Consider the following 23730-nt stretch of genomic DNA (forward strand, 5'->3'; position numbering starts at 1 on the left):
GCAGCGATCGCGCCGCCGCGTGTCATTAACCCCTTAAACACCGCAGCGTTTAAGTGTAAGTGACAGGGGGAGTCCCCTGTCACTTACCGATCGGGACCCCCGCAGTGTGACTGCGGGGGTCCCGATCGTTGAAACGGACTGCTGGAGGTCTCTTACCTGCCTCCATGCGGTCCGATCGGCGATCTGCTACACTGAGCCTGCACAGGCAGGCTCAATGAGCAGAGCGCCGATAACACTGATCAATGCTATGCCTATGGCATAGCATTCATCAGTGTATAAATCAAAGTACCGTATGTAAAAGTCCCCCAAAGGGACTTCAAAAGTGTAAAAAAAAAAAAGTTCAAAACACTATTACACTACCCCAAAACCCCTCCCCCAATAAAAGTCTAAATCACCCCCCTTTCCCATTATATAAATAAAACATATAAAAATGAATAAATAGATAAACATATAATATACCGTAGCGTGCGGAATTGTCCGATCTATTAAAATATAACAAGCGTCATTGCGACCGGTAAACGGCGTACACGAAAAGAGGGGAAAAAGTGCGCAGATTACCGATTTTATGTTACATTATATATTATAAAAATCAATAAAAAGTGATGAAAACGTCCGATCTTCACAAATATGGTATTAATAAAAACTAGAGATCATGGCGGAAAAAATGACACCCCATACAGCCCCATAGGTGAAAAAATAAAACCGTTATAAGCGTCACAATAGGCCCATTTTATTAATATTTAATTGCCAAAAAAAAGGATTTCATAAAAAAAAATATATATAACATTAGAGAATCTGTGTAACCTGCATATGGTTGTGTTCGGACTGACCTATAGAATAATAGTATCATGTCGCTGTTACCATATAGTGCATTACGTAGACACAGGAACCCCCCAAACGTTACCATATTGCATTTTTTCTTACGATTTCACCTATTTATATCTTCATAAATAATATATTTGGAATTCCATCATACATGTTATGGTAAAATGAATGACGCCATTACACAGTACAACTATTCCTGTAAAAAACAAGCACTTACATGGCTTGTAGATAGAAAACTGAGAGTGCTAGAGCTCTTAGAAGGGGAGGAGGGAAAAACGAAAGCGCAAAGATCAAAATTTGCGCGGTCCACTGGGTCATTTTGGGCCTGGTCCTCAAAGGGTTAAAGGGACCCATTTCACTCTTAAAGGGACCCAGGTTGATCTTAAAGGGACCCAGATCGCACTTAAAGGGACCCAGATCGCACTTAAAGGGACCCAGTTCGCTCTTAAATGGACCCAGTTCGCTCTTAAAGGGACCCAGGTTGCTCTTAAAGGGACCCATTTTGCTCTTAAAGGGATCCATTTTGCTCTTAAAGGGACCCATTTTGCTCTTAAAGGGACCCATTTTGTTCTTAAAGGGACCCAGGTCGCTCTTAAAGGGACCAATTTCTCTCTTAAAGGGACCAATTACACTCTTAAAGGGACCCATTTATCTCTTAAAGGGACCCATTTCTCTTTTAAAGGGACCCAGGTCGCTCTTAAAGGGACATATTTTGCTCTTAAAGGGACCCAGGTCGCTCTTAAAGGGACATATTTCGCTCTTAAAAGGACCCAGGTCGCTCTTAAAGGGACCTAGGTCGCTCACAAAGGGACCCAGGTCGCTCCTGAAATTACCCGGGTCGCTCTTAAAGGGACCCAGGTTGCTCTAGCGACATGGGTCTCTTTAAGAGCGACATGGGTCCCATACCTTTTGGAGTGACTTAGGTCCCGCAACATGCGTCCCGTCTGTTTAAGAGCAACTTGGGTCCCGTCCCTTTAAGAGCGACTTGGATCCCTTTAAGAGCTACATGGGACCTTTTAAGAGCGACTTGGGTCCCGTCCCTATAAGAGCGAATTGGGTCCCGTCCCTTTAAGAGTGACTTGGGTCCCTTTAAGAACGACTTGGGTCCCTTTAAGAGCGACATGGCTCCCGTCCCTTTAAGAGCGATTTGCATTCCTTTAAGGGCGACCTGGGTCCCTTTAAGAGCGATCTGGGTACTTATAATGGTAGAGATCATTGCTCGGTTACCATGACAATCTTACTCATGTCAGTGAGACAAAATCGCTAAGGACCTTCCATATATTAAATCTTCTATTGGCCAATAGTGGACATGTGACTGTGGATGTTGTGATACATGCCTGACGAGACCTTAGAGTTCCTATTGGCTGCTATATCTCAGCTATTTGCATATGTGCTGTGATTGGCTGTTAGCGGTTAGAGTGTGGCCATTATTTGCAATGGGCCATTATTTTCTATGAGAAATTTGGGGTCTTTAAACGTAAATTTCTTAAAAACGACAAATCTGATCGAAATGAAAAATAGATAGCACACCTCACACCGCCGAGGGCTTCGAAACGCAGTTTGATTGGAGTCTGTGCGTAAAGCGGTTCGGGCTGTATTGCGCGCAGAAAAATAGCTGGAAGAAGAAGAAGAAGAAGAAGAAACGTAAGAAGAAGAAGAAGAATACGGATTACAATATAGTGCTTTTCAAGCACTATAATAATACCACCACAAACTGACTAACGCCATCGCTGCTCCTAAATAAAATCCACTGTACAAAGACCAATATACAGTCACCTCATACAGTCATATAGAGGTAGATCCAGCTCTACACAGGTTCGGTACACCATATAAATGATAACAGCGCAGTTATATCAAGTTACTCACAGGGGATGTCTTTTCTGTTCCATTTTTATTCTCTTCTCCATCTGCCCTGGGCCATTATGAGAACTTCTCCAAGCCACGAATCCACAGAATCTGCCAGACAGACATACTATATTAGGCTCCTCACTCTGGCAATATCACCATCTCTCTACAAACTGCACATCTGTATTGGCCCCTTTAAGCCCTCATTTAGTGGGTAGCCCTGACTCTATGTAATATATATATATATATATATATATATATATATATATATATATATATATCCCTTATAGTATATGCCCCCCTCTGTGAAGACACTTTATATATGGTCCCTTTTTCAGTCCTCCATATAGATGGCCCCTTGTGCATCAATTATAATAGAGAGCCCCCCTCAGTGTAGGCCGTTTATGGTAGATGACAACCTCTGTTCATCCCCTATACCAGGGGTAGGGAACCTTGGCCCTCCAGCTGTTGTAAAACTAAAACTCCCATCATGCCTGAATAGTTTTGCAACAGCTGGAGAGCCAAGGTTCCCTATCCCTGCCCTATAGTATATGACCCCTTTGTGTAGTCCACTATAGTAGATGCCCCCCCTCTGTGCATGCCTTATTGTATACGCTCCCCCATGTAGTGCCCCTTATAGAAAGCCCCTTTGTTGTTCCCTTTATAGATGCCCCCTCTGTGTAGTTCCCCTTTTAGATGGCCCCATTGTTGTCCCCCTCTGTGTAGTGCCCCTTATAGATGCCTCCTCTGTGTTGTTCCCCTTTTAGATGGCCCCCTGTGTTGTCCCCCTTATAGATGCCCCCATATAAATGGCTTCCCCTGTGTTGTCCCCCTTATGAATGGCACTGCTTGTTGTCCATTTCCCATACAGGTAGCCCCCTTATGTTGTCCATCCCCCATATAGGTGGCCCCCTTATGTTCCCCACCCCTCATATAGATAGCCCTCTTATGTTGTCCATCCCCCATATAGGTAGCCCCCTTATGTTGTCCATTCCCCATATAGGTAGCCCCCTTATGTTGTCCATCCGCCTTATAGGTAGCCGCCTTATGTTATTCACCCCCCATATAGGCAGCCCCCTTATGTTGTCCTTTACCATATAGGTAGCCCCCTTATGTTGTCCATCCCCCATATAGGTAGCCCCGTTATGTTGTCCATCCCCCATATAGGTAGCCCCCAGTGTTGTCCATCCCCCATATAGATAGCCCCCAGTGTTGTCTATCCCCCATATGGATAGCCCCCAGTGTTGTCCATCCCCCATATAGGTAGCTCCCAGTTTTGTCCCCTTCTGATAAAAAGAAAAAGACAAAACACAACTCACCTAACAACTCGCTCCCCCATCGCAGGTCTCTTCTTCTCTCTTCCTGGACAGATGAGTAGTTGCCTGATAGAGTCCTGGGTAGCGCTTCACCACCGAGCTCAGTGTGTATGGCGGCGTCTAGGTATGCACTCCCTGTACCAGAAGTCCCAGCCACAAGGGGGCACACTGAGCTCGGTGGTGGTGTGCTGCCCAGGACTCTATCAGGCAGCTGCTCATCTGTTGGGAGCGACACTCTTGTGATCGCAAGCAAAACGCTGCTTGCTGTCGCAAGAATGATTGACAGAGCGGGAAGCCTATTGCTTCTAGCGCTGTAAATAAGAACACTACATTTAACTGGAAGTGATTGTTATGAATGCTTCCAGTTAAAAAGGAAGGTGCGGCAGCCGGCGGCTGAGTGGGCCCGGCTAGGCTTGTTGGGTGCAGACCACATTCTTGCGGTCTCCAGCCATGTGTCCCCTGACTAGGGGGGTGGGGCCCACTCCAGCTCCGGGCCCACCAGGGCTTTCCATACATCCTACATTCCTTTGCAACTCAAAGGCCAATCCTGGAGACCCTTTTAATATGGACTGTACCATTAGTTTCCTAAAAGAACATCAGCTAGCCAAAGACTCCCTTAAACAGTGCCCAAGCCTCCAAATGCAGCAAATGAGCACCTTTCAAGTGACACTGTGTGTATGAGGACTTCTCTACACAGCTGTAAAGCCTAAATTCTACACTTCCCATACCTTGCTTTATAATAAATTTTTGGTGCATGGTCCACAAAAAAAATGCTTTTATCGTTGGGGAATTTTGCCACCTGGGTGGGGCTTCACAACCACTGTGCCACTTTGCCCCACCCACATCAGCGCAGTAGGACCTGCCGGACAGTTGGACATCCCCTATGCGGCCATTGGAATGGGCCGGCCTAGAGGTCTAGGCCCCACTGCCTCTAGGTCGGCCCATTCTTTGCCAGAGAGACCCTATTAGCAGTGATTCAGTCTAAAAGTATCCCCTCATCCCTATACAAGTTAGTTCAGCTAGAAAGCCCCCTGATACACAGAGGCCCATATTGTAAGAGCCATCATAAATGGTCGTCCAGAAGGGGAAAAAAACACCCTAAGCAGTGACACATTAGCTTCCCTTACTTTCCAGCAGAAGGTCTGTGAGAGGCAACCATTATTTTATACTGGACTTTCTTGTAATAATCTCCTATACCATATACCTCTTTAGTGGTGTTATGAAGAGCTGACACCTAGAGATGAGCGAACCTTGAGCATGCTCGAGTCCATCCGAACCCGATCGTTCGGCATTTGATTAGCGGTGACTGCTGAAGTTGGATAAAGCCCTAAGGCTATGTAGAAAACATGGATATAGTCATTGGCTGTATCCATGTTTTCCAGACAACCTTAGAGCTTTATCCAACTTCAGCAGCCACCGCTCATCAAATGCCGAACGATCGGGTTCGGATGGACTCGAGCATGCTCGAGGTTCGCTCATCTCTACTGACAACACATAATGAAACTATTACTGTATATCAGAAAGGTGAGAATTATAAATAATTCCCTAATTATTTTCATTTGTTTTCTTTTTTTCCCTTGTTTTAACTAGGTAAAATGTAAGGCTATGTTCCTACTTCGGAAACATATCGAGCAAAGGTGGCCTTGTCATTATATAGATGGCCACTAATAAAGATCATGATTAGAGATGAGCGAACCGGGTTCGGGTTCGAGTCGATCCAAACCCGAACGTTTGGTATTTGATTAGCGGTGGCTGCTGAACTTGGATAAAGCTCTAAGGTTGTCTGGAAAACATGGATACAGCCAATGACTATATCCATGTTTTCCACATAGCCTTAGGGCTTTATCCAAGTTCAGCAGCCACCGCTAATCGAATGCCGAAAGTTTAGGTTCGGATGACTCGAGCATGCTCCAGGTTCGCTCATCTCTAATCATGATCATTAATAGCTATCATCTATGTGAAAAAACGGCTTCCTTTTCCTGACATGGTTCCGAAGTGTGAACATAGCCAAAGGACAACAAATCTACCAGAACTGCGTGGAAAAGGTCTAGCACTTCCACTTTGCTGTAAAATTATGCCGCTTAGTGATCATATTGCCTGCAGTAGTAATATGCAAAAGGCATATTTCAAATGCTTTGTGATATAGATAGATAGATCTATCTATCTGACAGACATGTCAAAGGTTTCTAAAGTGGCTTAGTGCTCAATTCATCTAAATGCAGGAGACGGGTCCTACAGACTTACAATGGAGCCTGTCTCCTATAAGTGCTGAGGCAGGGAGTAAGCCCCGCTGCTGCTCGCTTCTTCCAGCTTAGTCTAGATACCGCACTGAGACCATGACCAATCAAAACTTTTAACCTGTCTGCATGACCTGTCACATACCATGGGCCATAAACTGCCAGTAATATTAAGTAGCTTACTTGCTTATTTTTTATATTTTTATATTATCAACATATAAATGATAACTAAACGCCAAACTACCATGCAAAAAAATGTTAACCTAAAGCTCATGCGTGGCTAAAAAGAAGGAGAAGGTTTTCCTGAATTATTGATAATAATATTATGAAACCTCTCTTAGGCAAGTAATTGCATAGTCTTAAACATCCATTAGTCTAGGAAACAGAAGACTTGTAACATAAGACATTGTTAGCATCCTTGGAAAAGGTCCTGTTGCTGGTATTATTTACTTGCTGTGCTCACTCAGGGAAGACACCAGCGTACTCCATAGGAAGAACACCCACAGCCTTAATATTACAGCTAGATGACCATTGTAAAAGGATGGAATGAATGGTGACCAATGCTTTCCTTCACGTGTAAAACAACCTTTCTATTCATTACTACTGACTTAAGGTGAAGAAAGTCACAGGGTCTAAATCTCTTGGAAGCCACAATGTTATTCTAGACACATGACTGGCCTGCATGTAGCCATATTGTACTTACAATTAGAGATGAGCGAATCACCTGGAAATTCATTTTGCAAAGTTTACAAATATTTGTGCGAATTTGCAAATATTGGCGGATTGTGTACAAATAACTCTTATTAAAACAGGCAAACTATAGTAGCTACAATAGTGGGACTAGTACAGAGGAATATTTTTTCAACAGCTGTTGCTGTGACAGTGTCAAAACTGGAAAAAATGTCAGTCAGCCTGTCAACCATTCAATTTCCACCATGGACAATAGTGGATGTTGGTGGATCAGTGGCGTAATGTCAATTTTCTCCCAGGACAGCAGTGGACATTGGTAAATGAGCACCCAGTGAGGTAGTAAGATGGACACTGTGTTCACTTTAACTTCCTATATTGCACACCCAGCACCCAGTAACTTGGTATATTGCACACCCAGCACCCAGTGACTTGGTATAATGCACACCCAGCACCCAGTAACTTGGTCTATTGCACACCCAGCACCCAGTGACTTGGTATATTGAACAACCATTACCCAGTTACTTGATATACTGGACAATGAATTCACTGCTCCCACAGAAAGCCACCCACAATCCACCCCTCTCTCCTCTCTGTCCCTATCTCTCTGTATTTCTCTCTCTGCTCTTACTGCCTGCTGCACTCTACTCTCCACTATGCACCGCCTCCAGGAAGACAATCACCTTATACAGAGGGTGAAGGGAGGGTTGCTGACATTACAGTGGGGTTTGCATTTGATTGGATAGGTACTAGGGATAATGGATAAATGTATTAGTGTCATCCAGTATGAGTTCCTACAGTTCCCAATCTTGTGCAGTGTACATAGGGGGACATTTATTATCAGGCTAAAATGCCATTTTGTGGCGCAGATGGGCCCGATGCAAGTAAATATATTAGTAGACGCTTGTTTTGCGAATATTTCATTTACATCGGGTCCCTATGCGCCACTTGTGCCAAAGGGGCAGGGGTGTGTGGACGCTTTGAGCTGGCGTACGTTTCACTTTGTGCAAATGGAGGGGCTCCAGTGTGCACAGGATTTATGTAGAGGCATAAAAAAAGCCGGACTTAAAGTGACACTGTCATCTCCTTTTTGCATTCTGACATCTCTACACTGGTGTGAAGGGTAAATTTTGCGGTTTTCATACCTTATTTTATATCATAAGTCATGGTGCTTGTTCCAGTAAAAAGTCATCTTTCAACAACTGCAGATTGTGTTAAGTGTGCCACTTAGCCCCGCCCACAATGCCACAGTTGGCCCCACCCCCTCACCGGCCATTGGAACAGGCTGGCCGAAAGGTCTAGATCCCACCCCCTTTACGTTGGCCAACCAATGGGCGTCAATGGGGCGGGACCAACAGTGCTGTTGTGGGCAGGGCTAAGTGGCACTAATGTCGCAAGGCCACGCCCACTTAATACAATCTGCTGTTGATAAAAGGACACTTTTTACTTGAACAAGCACCATGACGTATTATATGAAATAAGGTATGAAAAACGCTAAATTCACCCTTTACACCTGTGCAGAGATGTCAGAATGCACAAAGGGGGTGACAGTGTCACTTTAATATATGTTCTTCATAGTGTTCAGTACATGAGCAGTTTGTCATTGCTCATCAATATGTATAGGGCCAAATATCACCCACAGCATTTACATTCAGAAAAATAACATACTTACAGTCCCCATACACTTTATACTTTTGTCGGCCGAAGCTGCCGCTCCCCATAAAGAACACAGGAATGCTCAGCCATGCTGATGGGAGAGGATGGGAGAGATAACTGTCAGCTGAACAAAGGTTCGGCCAACAGTTATTGAAAGTGTATGGACATCTTTTTAACAGTTCAACAATTTAAAGTGTAGCTGTCATTTAAACAAAAAAAAAAAAAAAAACTTTTGACATGTCAAATGTTTTGATCAGTGGGTGTGTGGAAATTTAGATCCCCCCCTCCCCCGGTGTCTCAGTTTACCCTTATGATACTATCTCCCAGTTTTGCCAGAAACAGCTGTCTGTGGATGGATGCCTGCCTTGGCAAGCCCTTGTCATGTCGCAATACTCGCACCTTGAGTTAGACTTTGACACAAAAGGGGCCACCCTGCTGATTCCGTATTTATGTTTCAATACTCGCAACCGAGTGGGACTTAAGGGGCTATTTATCAGGGTGGTGTGGTGCTCTCCCCATCATGAAGGCACCCCGTGGCAACAGGTTAGAGATATCTGGCTATTCCCGTGTTTTGAGACTCGCAACCGAGGCTCCACGGACTCCTGTTTTGCATATTTAAATTTTTGGAGGCATCAGTGGAGACTCTTGATTGAGTACTTCATTGGAGTTTTTTGGAATGAGTTCAGTGATTACTGTGTTTTGTTGGTTGATCTGGCAACAGAAGAGACAGATCATGTGACTTTGGTTTCAAAAGGGAGGAGGGAGGACAGAGCAGTGGAGACAACGTGGATCATAGGTGGAGATTGAATAGGGTTAATAGGTAGTGAGAAACCCCAACTGTTCATCTCACTGAAAAGAAAGGTACCTCAGCCTCCCAGTAGTCAGATCATCCAGGTTGCAGGTGATGATTTATGTTTTATGTGAGGTTGTCAATCCTTATACTGCTGGTTATTTTTCTGTGACATTATAACAAATGCTTTTGTTCTGTTTTTGGTTGCAGGGATGCCCTCAGTTCCTTCCGCTGCACTTCTTTTCTTAGCATTATTAGTCACTGCCATATCTGGAGAAACACAAGTGCAGTTTGCTGGACAAACTGAATTTTTTGTAAATGAAACCGAGACCACAGTCATACGTTTGGTGATTGAGAGGACAGGAGCCCCTGTTAACATCACCGCAATAGTTCTGGTAAGAGAATGTCTAGCAGCCAGTAGTAATGGCTAATCTCTGCAGATTTCAGTTCACATGTTCTAAAACATTTATTTGCCCTGTCCAATAAGGGAGCACAGTTTAATCAAAAGGAAGAAAATGTGACAAGTTGCACAAAAAGTATTCGAAAATCAAGGGAACCGGTGGAGTAAACTTGCAACAGGTTGCACCAAATTAATCAATTGTTAGGGGTTATCCACATGATCCATGTGTGGTCCGTAAATACGGACAATGTACTAAAGAACAGAGTTCGGAGCTCCAGCACTTTTTAGCACTTTGTCATACTGGAGAGAATACACCACTTCCTGCCGGACATACATCAGCTCATAAGTACTGGAAGACTTGAAATTTTTTTAATAGAAGTAAATTACGCATCTCTGGTACTTTCTGGAACCAGTTGATTTAAAAGAAAACATTTTTTGGTGATCAATCCCTTTAATTTCTTAAACTTATTTATAGTTACAGGAGGAAAACACTGGAGACTTCATAGCAACTGCTACTGCCGCATTCATACCCGACTGGGAGAGAAATCGGACTGTCTACATTTCTGTATGTGATGATGACCTGCCAGAGGCAGACGAAACATTTCATTTCCTTTTACTATTACAGGTAGGTAGAAATAAGAGTTATACTTAGTACATAGTGTGTATATAGCTAGCATGTGCGGTATGGGCTCATTACACTCTACAAACAGCTGCTGCACTTCCTTTACCTTATTTCTTTGATATTTTTCTTAGTGTCTCTTCTATTGCCACTACAGTTTGCTGTGTTCTTTCTACAGTTGTACACAGTCTATATGATTCTCCCTGGTAATTTGCCTTTACCTGTTTCCTCCCCATTTACATGAGCTACACCCTATAAGAATATCTCCTGTAGTTATCTCTAAGGCCCCGTTCACACTGAGCAAGAAAGGCAGAATTCCGCGGTGGAGTGGTCCTACCGTGCTCAGTGTCCTGCTTTGAGTGAAAGAAGTGACATGTTCCGCCTCTCCATGATGTCATAGGCACACGCCGACCATTGGAACAGGCTGGCCTAAAGGTCTAGGCACCACAACCACTAGGTCAGCCCAATGGGGGGGCAGGGCCTATGTGCTGATGATGCCACAGAGGGGCGGGGCCAATGGTGTGCTGTGGGTGGGGCAAAGTGGCGCTGTTGCCACGAAGCCCCGCCCACTCAGCACAATCTGCAGTAAATAAAAGATCACTTTTTACAAACACCGTGACGTATGGTATAAAATAAGGTGTGAAAACTGCTAAATTTACCTTTACACCTGTGTAGAGAAGTCATAATGCAAAAAGGGGGTGACAGTGCCACTTTAAGTTAGTTGCCCTTAGTTGATACACAACCTGCAGGATAATCAGGTGTCTGTCCCTGCATGAGTGCACATAAAACTAGGACTTCCTGTGTTGTTTTGAACAAACCAAATATCATCGGAGAGAGCATGGATCGTAGTTTGTATTACAGTATTACGTGGATTTAAACACAGAAAATAAATAAAAAATAAATAAAGTAAGTATATTGCAAAACTGCTTGCAATCACTAACCTTGTTGATTTCTTTTTTTTTTTTTTTTGTGATGGGGCCTCTTTAAGCAACATCATTTCACTATAATAATCTACAGAAACCTATCCACCGGCTTTTGCTGTGTAATTAAAGTTTTTTTCTATTTATTCAGAATGTGATCACAGAATGTGGAGGAACAAACAGCCAAAGCGTGGGAGCATGTAAGACAACCCTTGGATATTTGTTTCCCAAAATTCTGTGATTACATTCTGAATAAACAAGAGAAAACTACTTGGCGAGTGCCATGGGATTCTTTTACCTGTGAGTCGTACTAATTAAAGATTCAGGTCACCCCCAAGATGTTCTTCTTTTTAAAGGATACAAGCATATCACTGTCCGAGGATGTGCTGAGGATGGTATGCATCATTCAAATATACTAGAAAATAAAATCACAAAATTATTGGATACAGCATAAAATCTACTGCTTATAAATAAATGTGAATATAGCCCTACAGTTAATCATGGTAACAGCTTACAAGAGCAACAAGACAAGCAGCACAAAATGTTGCGTTGTTCCCATCACTCGAAATGTTTAATGTTATATAACCTCTGAATATTTTATTTCCGATTCCTTATTTCTATGGTGTAAGTAATAGACTGTCATTCTGTGATTAATGGTTTGCTGAATGTCCTCATAGACATCTTCCCAGGCAATGTGACACCATTACCTAATGTTACTCACCCTAGACTGTTTGCATTGTGTCTCCTTTCTTAGCTCACTTGTAAACATTATTTGACGTGGGAAAATTGAAGCATGCATTCTATATGAAACCTATTATTTCTTCTTCCCTTGTTTCTAGAATCCTCCACCGAACACAACCCTAGGACCTCATAAAGTCGCCACTGTCACTATACTGTCAAATGACAATGCCTTCGGAATCATCTCTATCAATATGGTATAGAAGCTGTTTTATTGTAAGATTGAATACATGACAAATCCTGTTACATTATAAACTAGATAGAGGTTGGTGAGGGGTTATGCCATCCTTGCAAGGGTATATTCTTGAACACTTTATCTTTCTTTTCCTCTCCTTAGGCAGCAGCAGGGTTATATCATCACTGAGAAAAATATATAAAAATAAAAATGAAATAAAGAAATAACACACCAGAAGGAGTTTTTGGAAGCCAATGAAACATTATATGTGTGAATAGAATGGTGATATATAAATGATTACACTTTAGGGTGTGTTCACACTGAGGAATAGGCAGAGAGTTTTAAGCTTAATCCGCTCTTAATTTTATGTGTATTCCACTTGAAATTCTGCCTGTAAAATATGTACAGAGCAATGTCCCAATCTGCTCAATGGGATTTCCACAGTGGAATTTATGTGCAATTTATGTGCGGATCCACTTTCCACCCAAAGAATTGACATTTTTGGGGGGATTCCGCTAGAGGAATCCCATAGAAGTCATTGGGGGTTTGAATTTCCGCTTTCTGTTTGAATTCCGCATGAATTCTGCGCCAACTTAAGAAGACGAAAGTTTCTTCATGAAACTTCAATTCCTCATCTACACCTCAGTGTGAACATAGCCTTAGAGCAAAAGGGTAAGTTTACAGTTCAAAAGATCTAGGAAGAGAGTTGTGTAAGTGAAGGTGCCATCTGTGTCAATATGGTGGACAAGGAAACTTTGGCAGCTGCTCATGTTTGTCAGCAGATCCTGTATACTAGTGATATATCTGGAGCACTATATAAGCATGCCCTCATGTTACCACTGCTCCCAAACTCTTCTAACAGCTTAGCTAGAATAGCCAACTTGGCAGGCAATTTGTGGAAATTACCATTTTGCTTGTTTCAAAGTCAGTCAACTGGGTAAAATATCTCATTGTAGAGACATGACTAGCAGTCAACAATCTTTTACCAGGAGGTACACTACCCAAAAGTAGTCTCTGAAAGTCTTCTGACAGGGCAGTGGGGGAAGCCCTTTTACTCCCACTTATGGTCTCACCCATGGGGAGGATTTATATAAGCCAGCTTGGAGCTGACAGCTGGCAAACTGGCTTAAATTGTGGTAAATGAGGCACATACGCAGACCACCCCTCTTTTGTTTGTGACCGTAAACACTCCCTTTCCCCGCACAGAGGGCAAACATTCACATCGTTTATGCGCAACACAGAGCAGTTGTGCAAAAACTATGGCCGATATTTATTAAAGGGTATAAAATATACACTGGTGTAAACTGCCCACAGCAACCAATCACAGCTCCTCTTTCATTTTACCAGAGCTGGAAGCTAAGCTTCCCCTATGAGACTATTTGCTGTTTGCGCCTCTTGTTTTATTTTTTATAAAAAGGAAGAACATACTATATCAAAGACATTATTTTCTTGTTCCTGTTCTTTATAATCTAATTCAGACAATCATGATGTATTCAGATTAAACATTATTGCCCTGAAGCAACATCTATTGTAGTGCTGTGCAAAAATCTAATTAGTGTTTGGGAAAGATAACAGAACATCTCATGTAAAACATTACTTTGAATGAGAGATCACTTCTTAACTGCACCCCTGGGATACTTAGATATGTATTAAAAATCCAGGATAGTCTGCTTACAATACACACTTGCTATGGTCACTTTTAAAATTAGAATTGTTAAAAAATAATTGTTACATACATTAGCAGTCACCATGAGTAAAAATGTTCCATTGTATTTGTGTCTCCAATCTCCACTTCTTCATTTATTTTCAGCCCCCCTAGATATGTAGTTTGCAATTTGCTTATACCTTTAGATTCTTCTCTGTCCTCCCAGTACTACATGCTGGCTGTGAGGTCTGTTTGTCAAAGGGAAACAGTCACTTCTCTGAGGGAGTTAGACTTGGCCCCAGTACCTTACAGCCCCGGGTACAGCTCTTCAGCTTGATTGGCAGTCTGAGTATTGGGCTTTGCATTAAGTTGCTTGTGCTCAGGCTGCCAATCAAGTGGGAGTGGCACCAGGTCACTGGGCACCAGGATGGAATACAGGAGTAGATACAAACATCTGTATCTTAGGGTCCTATTACACTGGCCAATGATGACCCATTTAATACTGTAAACGAGTGCCGATCTGCTAGATCGGTGCTCGTTTACTGAGCCTTTTACACTGCCCATTAATCATTTACCAAGGACTGCACGGACATCGTTAGTGATGTCCATGCAACTTTTGCCCAAACAGTTAAGAAATTACCTGTCCACACTCCAAGTGTCCTCTTGCACTCTGCTTTCTCCCCAGTCAGGACTGGTAATATAAACTGTTTGTTGAATCATAAGCCACCAGCCGCGCATTGCTATTACACATAGCGATGCACAGTCAGCAGCCGATGATTTTAGGTCAGGGCCTAAAAAAACGATCAGCCGATGATCATTTCATTGGCTGATTGTTCTCTCTATTACACAGAGCGATAATCAGCTGAATCAGGCTCATTCAGGCGATTATCGCTCTGTAATAGGGCCCTTACTCTTTCCCTGCTGCTATGTCAAATTCTGACAGGGCAGAAAGCCTATCTGATGTAGTTAAATAGTAAGAAAGTATAAATAGAATGGCAGCACACATGCTTGACCACCACTCTATTCATTCTTCATGGGACTCTCGAATATAGAGTAGCTAAGTTCAGCAATCTTCAGAAATCTCTTAGAGAATTAATGGAGCAGCAGCCAAGCATGTGCACTGCTGCAAGGATTACTCAGATGATAGTGGGTTTCCATTCTCATGATTGGTGGGGGTTCCAGCGATCAGATTCCCACTGATAAGCTAGTTATCCCTTATCTTTTTGATTTAATTATGGTTTCAGGAAACATATATTTTGAAAAAATCCTGAGCAAAGATGTCAATAGCATTTAAAGCAACTGTGTACCCACAATCTGACCCCCCAAACCACTTGTACCTTCAGATAGCTGCTTTTAATCCAAGATCTGTCCTGGGGTCCGTTCGGCAGGTGATGCAGTTATTGTCCTAAAAAACAACTTTTCAACTTGCAGCCCCGTGCCAAATGGGAGTATCTGTGCCCTAACTTTGCACCACCTCTCCATCCCCCCTCCCCACCCTCTTCATCATTAGGAATGCCACTGGAACATTTTTTCTTTGCTGAACATTGCACAGGTGCCTTAACGATCCAGCCCATGTTCCATATACACACAGCTGATGATTAGGAGACAATCTGCCTGATGAGGAGGGCGAGGAGGAGGGACAGAGAGCTTGTGCCAGCCTAATGCATACGCAATCTAAGCCCCGGCCATTGGGCACGGGGCTGCCAGTTTAAAAGTTGTTTTTTAGGACAATAACTGCATCACCTGCCGAATCTTGGATCTTGGATTTAAAGCAGCTATCCAAAGGTACAAGTGGTTTGGGGGGGGGGGGGGGAGGGGGGGTCAGATTGTGGGTACAGAGTCACTTTAATATCTCACTGCTTAAAGGGGTAAGTTATATCCTATCCCCAGTCTGATTACAACATGTCTGACAGAGACACTGGTCTTCTGGAGAGGTTGGTGACATGTGTGCGCCACCACCCTGTTTATTCTCTGAGCTGCATAAACAGTCCAGTACAGTGGTTTTCTGTTTTTTGCAGCTCCAATGGAGAATGGATGGAGCGGCGTGGAAGTTAATGGGAGACTGTGGTTATTCTAATGGGAGACTGGCTCATCATTCTCAAAATTGTGGGGAACCCAGCGGTTGGAGCTCCATGATCAACTATTTATCCTCTGTCCTGTGAATAGGGGATAACTTTGGCTTAAGGGAACCCCTTAAATTGGTTATCCAGCGCTACAAAAACATGGCCACTTTTCCCCCTCTCTTGTCTCCAGTTCAGGTGTGGTTTGCAATTAATTCAATGAAACCCCTCCCAATCTGGAGACAAGAGAGGGGGAAAGCGGCCATGTTTTTGTAGCGCTTGATGACCCCTTTAAAAACAAATACAAAGTTTCCCATTGAATGCAAGTCCTGACCTTTCTCTGCAGCTAGTAACATTACCAAAGCCAAGGGCTTTAAGGCTATGTTCACACCGTGAGAGACCAGCCGTTCCGTGACCCCGGCCGGGTCACGGAGCGGCCGGTCCCTGCACGGATCATCCCGGCCGGTACTGCAGTACCGGCCAGATGATCTTTTGGCCGCATGGTTCTGATGCGAGCGCATCAATGCACTCCCGCATCAGAGCTTCCCATAGCACACAGTGAAGCGAGCGACCGGAGCCGCTCACTTCACTGTGTGAACTGACAGGTCTTTCTGCGGCCGGAATTCACTGAGTTCCGGACGCAGAAAACTGACATGTCTGTTATTTGCGGGGCCGCACAGATCCCAGCCGGAGCGTATACGATGTGTATACGCTCTGGCCGGGATCCCATATCAGATAAGATTATGTTGTGCTCCGCAAAAAGTACGGCCGTTGTTGCCGATGGCAACAACGGCCGTACTTTTGCGTAGCGTGAACATAGCCTAAGTCTTTTTACTGGTGGTATTGGTCATAGAAAAGGACTGTCAGGAAAAAAATTGTGGAGTAATCATAAATATAGTCATTTGATCATCACAAATGACGGTGAATTTATCTGAACGCCCAATACTGGCACCAGTATAAATAACATGTTTGTGCAGGTTGTGTACATTGTTGCATGCTTACTTAATCCAGATATATGTCTAGAATACTGGACAGTACCCTGTAAGAATTATGTATTGTTGCAATTCAGGGTTTCTGGGTTTCTGACTTTAGCTATTGTTAGCTTTAGGGAGGTGGGGCAGCCTACCTATGGTCGCATGCCTTAGCAAATAGCTGGATTGGGTCAAAAACACAGAAAAGGTGCAAATGTTTCCATTATAGTTTTTGTCTTTGTTGGGTTATATCTGTGTGAACCCTTGGCAAAGTGTTCGCTTTCTCCTGTGAGCTAACTGGTTAGAGTAGAACATTGCACAGAGGGATTCATAAATTTACACCTGTGAGAAACATTTTGTAGCTCTCATTGTCTTCAGCCTCCTTGTTTAAAGGTTGAACAGCTTCAAATATATATATATATATATATTTTTTTTTTGCACATCAGTCGTCCTTCATCACAGTGAATGAGCCACGGGGTAGAAATCAATCCTTGCCTGTCATACTTCTGAGAGAGAAAGGCACTTACGGAAGCGTGACTGTGACTGTTGAGGTGAGTTCAGCTCTGTCGGTCTGAGGAGATGTTTTGTCAGCTCAGCATTATCATTAATTGCTAAAACCTCTTTTCCGACTGTTTCTCTGCTTAGGGACTCAGCAATATTTCTTACAATATAGAATCAGTTCAGCGTCATCTGTGTCATACATGAAGAAAATGTAAAGCTGCGCTGCATGTTTTTTTTTTTTTTTTTTTTTTACCATTATTTAACACCATCATATTTCACAGTCTTGTAATTAGACTTGCACTCAATTTACACCAGTCCTCATTAGGGATTATGTTATAATCTCAGCCTCTTAGGCTCTCAATACACTGTGTTCACTGGGAATCCTTTTCTTCTCATGTCTCTATAACAAGTCAAAAGTTTTTCCAAGTGCCAGTGACACTTTATCAGGTTAAGGTGCTCCAATCCCCTCTCCAAACTATTATTGTAATCTACATAGTGCAACATTTGGCAGGACTGGCCCGAGTTCTTTATAGGTATTTCCTAAAAGCACTGTCATTTATATTTACAGCAAAATTTGGCGTCAAAATGATGGTGTTCTAATAAAAAAAAAAAAAAAAAAACGGGCATAAAATGGCCAAGAAATAACCTAAGAGGTCCTCCCGCCTTTGTGCCTCATTTTTAACCAAGAACCAAATGTTGGCAACAAAACTGATTTCTTCTTTAGTGAACTGACCCATTCATACTTTACATTTACAGCCATTTGAGCTTTTGAAGCTGACTATTCCTCCATTTTATTCTAGGCATTCTATTTCTATTTTTTTTTATGCATTTGTGCATTGCACTCAGTTTATGTATTGTAGTCAATTACAGATTTCATAAAATTGCATACTTTACCAATAGCCTTATCTTCCACTGTATATTACATAGGCGGCTATAGCCTGTAGGTTATAGAGATACACATTCCTTAAAGGGAATCTGTCATCTGCAATTCACGTTGCAAACTGCTGACATTGTTAGCTAGATGTTAAGACAAGGAGACACATGGTGCCTTTCATATATCCAGCTGTGCTTCCAGGATGTAGAAAAATGCTTTTATTCTATAGTACAAAGACTCAAAGAGGCTTTTTCAAGCTTCTGAAGTGCAGCAAGCTGTAACACCTCTTTACTCCCCCTCCATACCTGACCTTGCTGTGACTCGGGGGGGGGGGGGGGCTTGTTGTTGTCAATCAAGCAGGGAGGGGAAGAGAGGAGACATTCCAGCTTTCAGCTATTTGGGCTCGGGGAAGTCTCTTTGACTATTTGTACAATAGAATAAAAGCATTTTTCTACATGCTGGAAGCACAGCTGGATATATGAACGTACCATATTTTTCCTTGACCTATCAGCTATCTAACAGCCTCAGCAGTTTGAACCGTGAATTGCAGCAGATAAGATTCCCTTTAAGTAAATCTACAGTACATGTATACTTATTCATAGTTTTACATGTTGTTTATGTGGTTTTGCAGATAGATGGGGGTCCCAATCCAGCAGGTGAAGACCTAATTCCGGCTAAAGGAAACATTACATTCCTCAGTGGGAGGTCAATCTTCGTTTACAACTTGACGGTTTTAGATGATCAGGTAAGATAGATAATTCACTTATCTACACCAAAGAATTGGAAAGGGGTAAATGCCGGGACCGCTACCCCTGTCTGCATTGGCTCTACATGGCTGGACACAATGCTTACAGTGCTATGATGATAATAATAATAATAATAATAATAATAATAATAATAATAATAATAGTGCAGTGCAATACTTTGTATTTATTTGCTTTATATTTATGTGTACTGGTTTACATTGATCCTCTTCTGCACATTTTCACATGTAAGTAGGTTTACACATTATGCAGTTATGTTAGAGGATCCATATTCTATGGCAGAGCGGCCCTTAGGGCACTACAGGACCGCTTTTCATGGTGATTCCCTCTTAGGCTATGTTCACACTATGTAAAAACAGCGTCTGTCTTTCATAACAATGGCTGTCATTGTGCAAATAATGGCCTTTAAAAAAAAAAAAATTATAAAAATAACAGGTGTTATTTGCTCAATGCCGTTGTTATAAAAGACAGCCGTCATTTTCACATAGTATAAACCCAGCCTATAACAGTAACCAATGAAACAGATATGGAAACACATTTTTTTTATTGAAATGTAAATATAGACATCTCTAAGCACCATGAGTACACCCATTCTGCATGCTTGATTTCTTAATAACCAAAGCTATTACTGAGAAATTCCCACAATGATAATCATTAGATTGGTGTTTTATTCATGAGCTCCCAAATGTAATTGATATCCATCACATGAATATTCATCCAACCACAAAACAGCTGCCTTTGCTGCTCTGTTAAAACATTTACAGCACATTCTTTGATATTCTTAGTTCCTTTGTTTCACAATACCATTTCCTAATTTTGCTATTTCTTAACAATATCTGGTTTTTAGTGCGCTCATTTTCTGTTCTCCTGCCACCTCATTGTATAAAATGAGTCTTAGGCTATGTTCACACTACGTAAGTTTCAGGCTGTAGCGCGTTCCGTGAATAAGCGGCTGGAGATTTACGTAGTTTACGTACAGTGGAAAGTATACGATCTACGGCTGCACAGTTCACACTACGTAAGAAATTACGCCAGGATCGTATGCGGCACTGTAAAAAATGAACCAAACCATTGTTTGAGGACGAAAATGCTGTAACTTACGCCCGTAGCGTAACATGCGGTCCCGTACGTAGTGGTGATTTCTTCATTTTTGCACTTTGATTCGCCGATTCAAAAGGTTCTGTGGGGTGTCCGGGGCTAGCCGAAGATTTCCAAGTAAAAGACCGCTGTCAGATCGCTACGTAGAGCGCTCGGGAAGCGTAAGTAGACTACGGGCGTAAGTTCGCAGACCGTACGTAGCCGGCTGCAACTTACGTAAATCCCCAGCAGGAGTTTAACACGTATATGCCCGGCCGCGAAAATATGCGGCCGGACATATACGTAGTGTGAACATAGCCTTAGGCTGCATTCCCATTACATATTGTGCCCTCCGTCAGCCTAATCACAAAGGAATGCTGCCAAGCTGCCCAATGTGCCCATAGAATGGGTCCAATGAAGTATTAATTGTGAATATGTTTGCTCTATTTTCCAATTATATACGCGTTGTATGCAAGACTCAAAAATGTGTCAACCACATTATGGAGTTTCATACACAAAAGGAAACATTTACTATTGTGTCTAAAATATTCGTATTCGTCTGTTTTTTACCCAGCCGAATAGGACTAATTTAACAAACGTTTCATAAATTTGTGAATAGAATATTCTTAGAATATTCGCAAAAAATTGTTCAAACATATTCCCCTTGTAATGACCAGAACATTTATTATATACTTTATAGTAGTTGTAATCACCAACCGACATAACCAGACAAACCTCCATCCGAGGGTGGCGGTGGGGGTCTTTCTTTCGGGGGATGCCTTATTTTAAGCTATCCTGTAAATCCTCTACTAGGCCTTATTTTCAGAGGATGTCTTATTTTTGGGGAAACAGGGTAAAATTTGTTTGTTTTCATATGCAGACCTGAAAAAAAATATAATTTGGAATATATGTTTTATAGTTGATGATGGCCTTCCTTTTCATATAGTTGACGTCTGACTGATTTTCTCAATTTAAATATGAAGTGAAGCACAGTGGGGCATATGACTTGTTTCCTTTATTTTATAGATACCGGAAAACGATGAAAACTTTACTTTAAGACTTACAGACGTGTATGGCGGGGCAGAGATCAACACTACAAAGAGCACATTGCAGATAAATATAAAGAAAAATGATAGCCCAGTGCGATTCAGTCAGAGCTCTTACATGGTGCCCGAGACAGACAGCATTATAACTATCCCTGTGATCAGAGGGAAGACTTTTACTGATATTGTTGTTGGATCTGATGACGCTGAAGTCTCCATCAAATATAGAATAATAACTGGAAACTCAACATCTAGTGCCCAGCTCATAAAAGACTTCATTGACCTTCAGCCAAACAATACAATTATATTTCCTCCAAAGGTTCAGGAAATTGCATTAAAATTTAAAATTATTGATGATGAAAACCCAGAAATAGCAGAGTCCTTTCAAATCATTTTGCTGGAGGAATCTCTACAAGGTGATGCTGTTTTACAATATCCAAGTATTGTCTATGTCACCATTGAACCTAATGATAAACCCTATGGAGTTTTGTCTATTAACAGTGCCATTCTTGCACAAATATTAACCATCGATGAAGATAAAGTATCGAGGTAAGTTTTGTATCTTTTTTTAATATACTATATGCTTTTAAAAAAATAAAAATGTTTATACACTGCAAAGAAAAAAAATATGATACTCATTCTTGATGTAAGTGTCCACTTTTAACATTAAAATAATCAGTTTATTAACATATATTTTTTGCAGTTGAATGGGCTTAGGGTGGGATTAAAACAATAAAAATCTGTACTAACCAGCCCTGATCCCCCCATAATATTTCAACAAAGCCTGGTCCTGGCATGCAGCACTTGCTTAGTGTGAGGAAATGCATGCTCAGCCAATCAGTTGCTGGGGTGCGTCACCACTGACACCATGAGTGGGCACTATCTGGATTAAGAACCACATCAGAAAGTGCTGCACAAAGAGACTGGGCATGTTTGAAACAGTGGTGGGGGATTGGAGCACATGAGTACACGCTTTGGTAAAATGAAAACTGATTTGTGTTTGGTTGCGATTGGACAGTTTACACCAGTTTCTCTTTAACACAGTTTGATACATCTCAGCCCTCGTGTTTGTCTTCTGTTTGTGTTCCCATATGGTGAACATGGTTAGTTGTACTACTGGATATCAAACATCTCATGTATCTTAGCAGTGTAGTTCCCTGGCTCTCACCTCTCCCTTTCTGTCTCTGGAGGGATCATGTTTCACATGCTGGGCTGCAGAAAAATCAAAGCCAGTGAAAAAAACATAACAGCAGGGAAGGCGGAGTAATTCCAGCACCTTCTTACAAACCGTAGTAGTAGTCTATGTGAGGGGATAGGAACCATGCAACTGTAGTCCTTCACACAGCAAGCCTTCACATTAGGTACTTTATTTTTATAAACTTCTTTAGAATATGACATTCAGGTAGATTGGGTCAAACTATATGTCACGTCACATTTTGCTGCTCATGTTGTAAAAATTTGGTAGCCAAGATAGGCAATTTCTCTATATATGATCATCATCTTTTTTACAGAGGCACATTATAAAAGTTGTGTTACTGTGTGTTGCACTGTTCACAACTACTAGTATGTTAAAACATCATAATAATTTGTTTGTCCCCGAATTATGTACACCTTATTACTGTACTGAAGTTGTCTCCCAACCCTGAGTTTGATCAAGCAGGAAAGGAAATCTGAGCTGAGATGCATTGCAATCCCACACACATTTCTCTCTTCTTATTCTTAAAGAGGTTATCTAGAATTAGAACAGACACAGCTACTTTATTGCAAAACCAGAACCACCCCTGTCCCCAGGTTGTGTGTGTTATTGCAATTCCAACTGAGCTGCAAAACCCTAGCCAAACTGGAGACAAGTGTTTTGCTGTTTTGAAAGAAAGTGGTCATGTTTTTCTATGTCTGGATAACCCCTTTAACATTAGGGACTACACAGTGTGCAGTATAGGACAGGTATGGTTTTTAGGATGTGCAGTTTTCCTTCTAATATTATCATCATTTGTCCGAGTATTTTTCATATATTTTGTGCTGAACATGTAATAATATTTAATTGTGTCCTTTTTCCAATGATCTTCTTATTTTTCTCTGAACCTAGGTGATTATGTTTTTTTTTTCTATTTTATGTTAATTTGGTGTTTTGTGGTCACTTTCTGGTTGAACTTACTATACGAAAAATTACAAGTAAAGATGATAAGCTAGGAGTGAATTAAAATCCATATTACAAAAGAAAAACAGAGAAATGTTGATGATTTCTCTTCCTTTGCGGAATAGATATGATGGAATAACTATAGTGAGAAATGGAGGGACACATGGCAATGTTTCAGTAAGATGGGTCATTAAGCGCAACAGCAGCGATACATCACCCGTGACTGCCGACATCCAGCCAGATTCTGGAGTACTTCAGTTTTCACAGGGGCAGATGATGGCAACGGTTCCCCTTACCATAGTATCTGATAGTGTTCCGGAAGAATCTGAGGCATATCTGTTGCAGATTTCAGGAGCTGAAGGTGGAGCGGAGCTTGGCTTTCCGACAGAGGTTTATTTTTCTTATATTTCATCTATAGTTATGTTAACAGACTGGTAAATTAGTATTCCC

The 23730-nt window shown here is 41.9% G+C and overlaps 1 protein-coding gene across 8 annotated transcripts in view; it reads left to right on the forward strand.

Moving 5' to 3' along the window:
• The window catches only part of ADGRV1 (adhesion G protein-coupled receptor V1), a 354135-nt gene that overhangs the window by 84350 nt on the left and 246055 nt on the right, over window positions 1–23730 (forward strand). For all 8 annotated transcript variants that reach the window (XM_069962903.1, XM_069962904.1, XM_069962907.1 and 5 more), the window contains 7 exons: window positions 9567–9751; window positions 10232–10381; window positions 12135–12230; window positions 17331–17435; window positions 18891–19004; window positions 21127–21692; window positions 23406–23670. In XM_069962903.1, the coding sequence (XP_069819004.1) occupies window positions 9567–9751; window positions 10232–10381; window positions 12135–12230; window positions 17331–17435; window positions 18891–19004; window positions 21127–21692; window positions 23406–23670 (1481 nt within the window). The remainder of the gene's footprint in view (window positions 1–9566; window positions 9752–10231; window positions 10382–12134; window positions 12231–17330; window positions 17436–18890; window positions 19005–21126; window positions 21693–23405; window positions 23671–23730) is intronic.

Source organism: Dendropsophus ebraccatus, chromosome 3, assembly GCF_027789765.1.
Source record: "Dendropsophus ebraccatus isolate aDenEbr1 chromosome 3, aDenEbr1.pat, whole genome shotgun sequence".
In the NCBI taxonomy this organism is placed as follows: domain Eukaryota; kingdom Metazoa; phylum Chordata; class Amphibia; order Anura; family Hylidae; genus Dendropsophus; species Dendropsophus ebraccatus.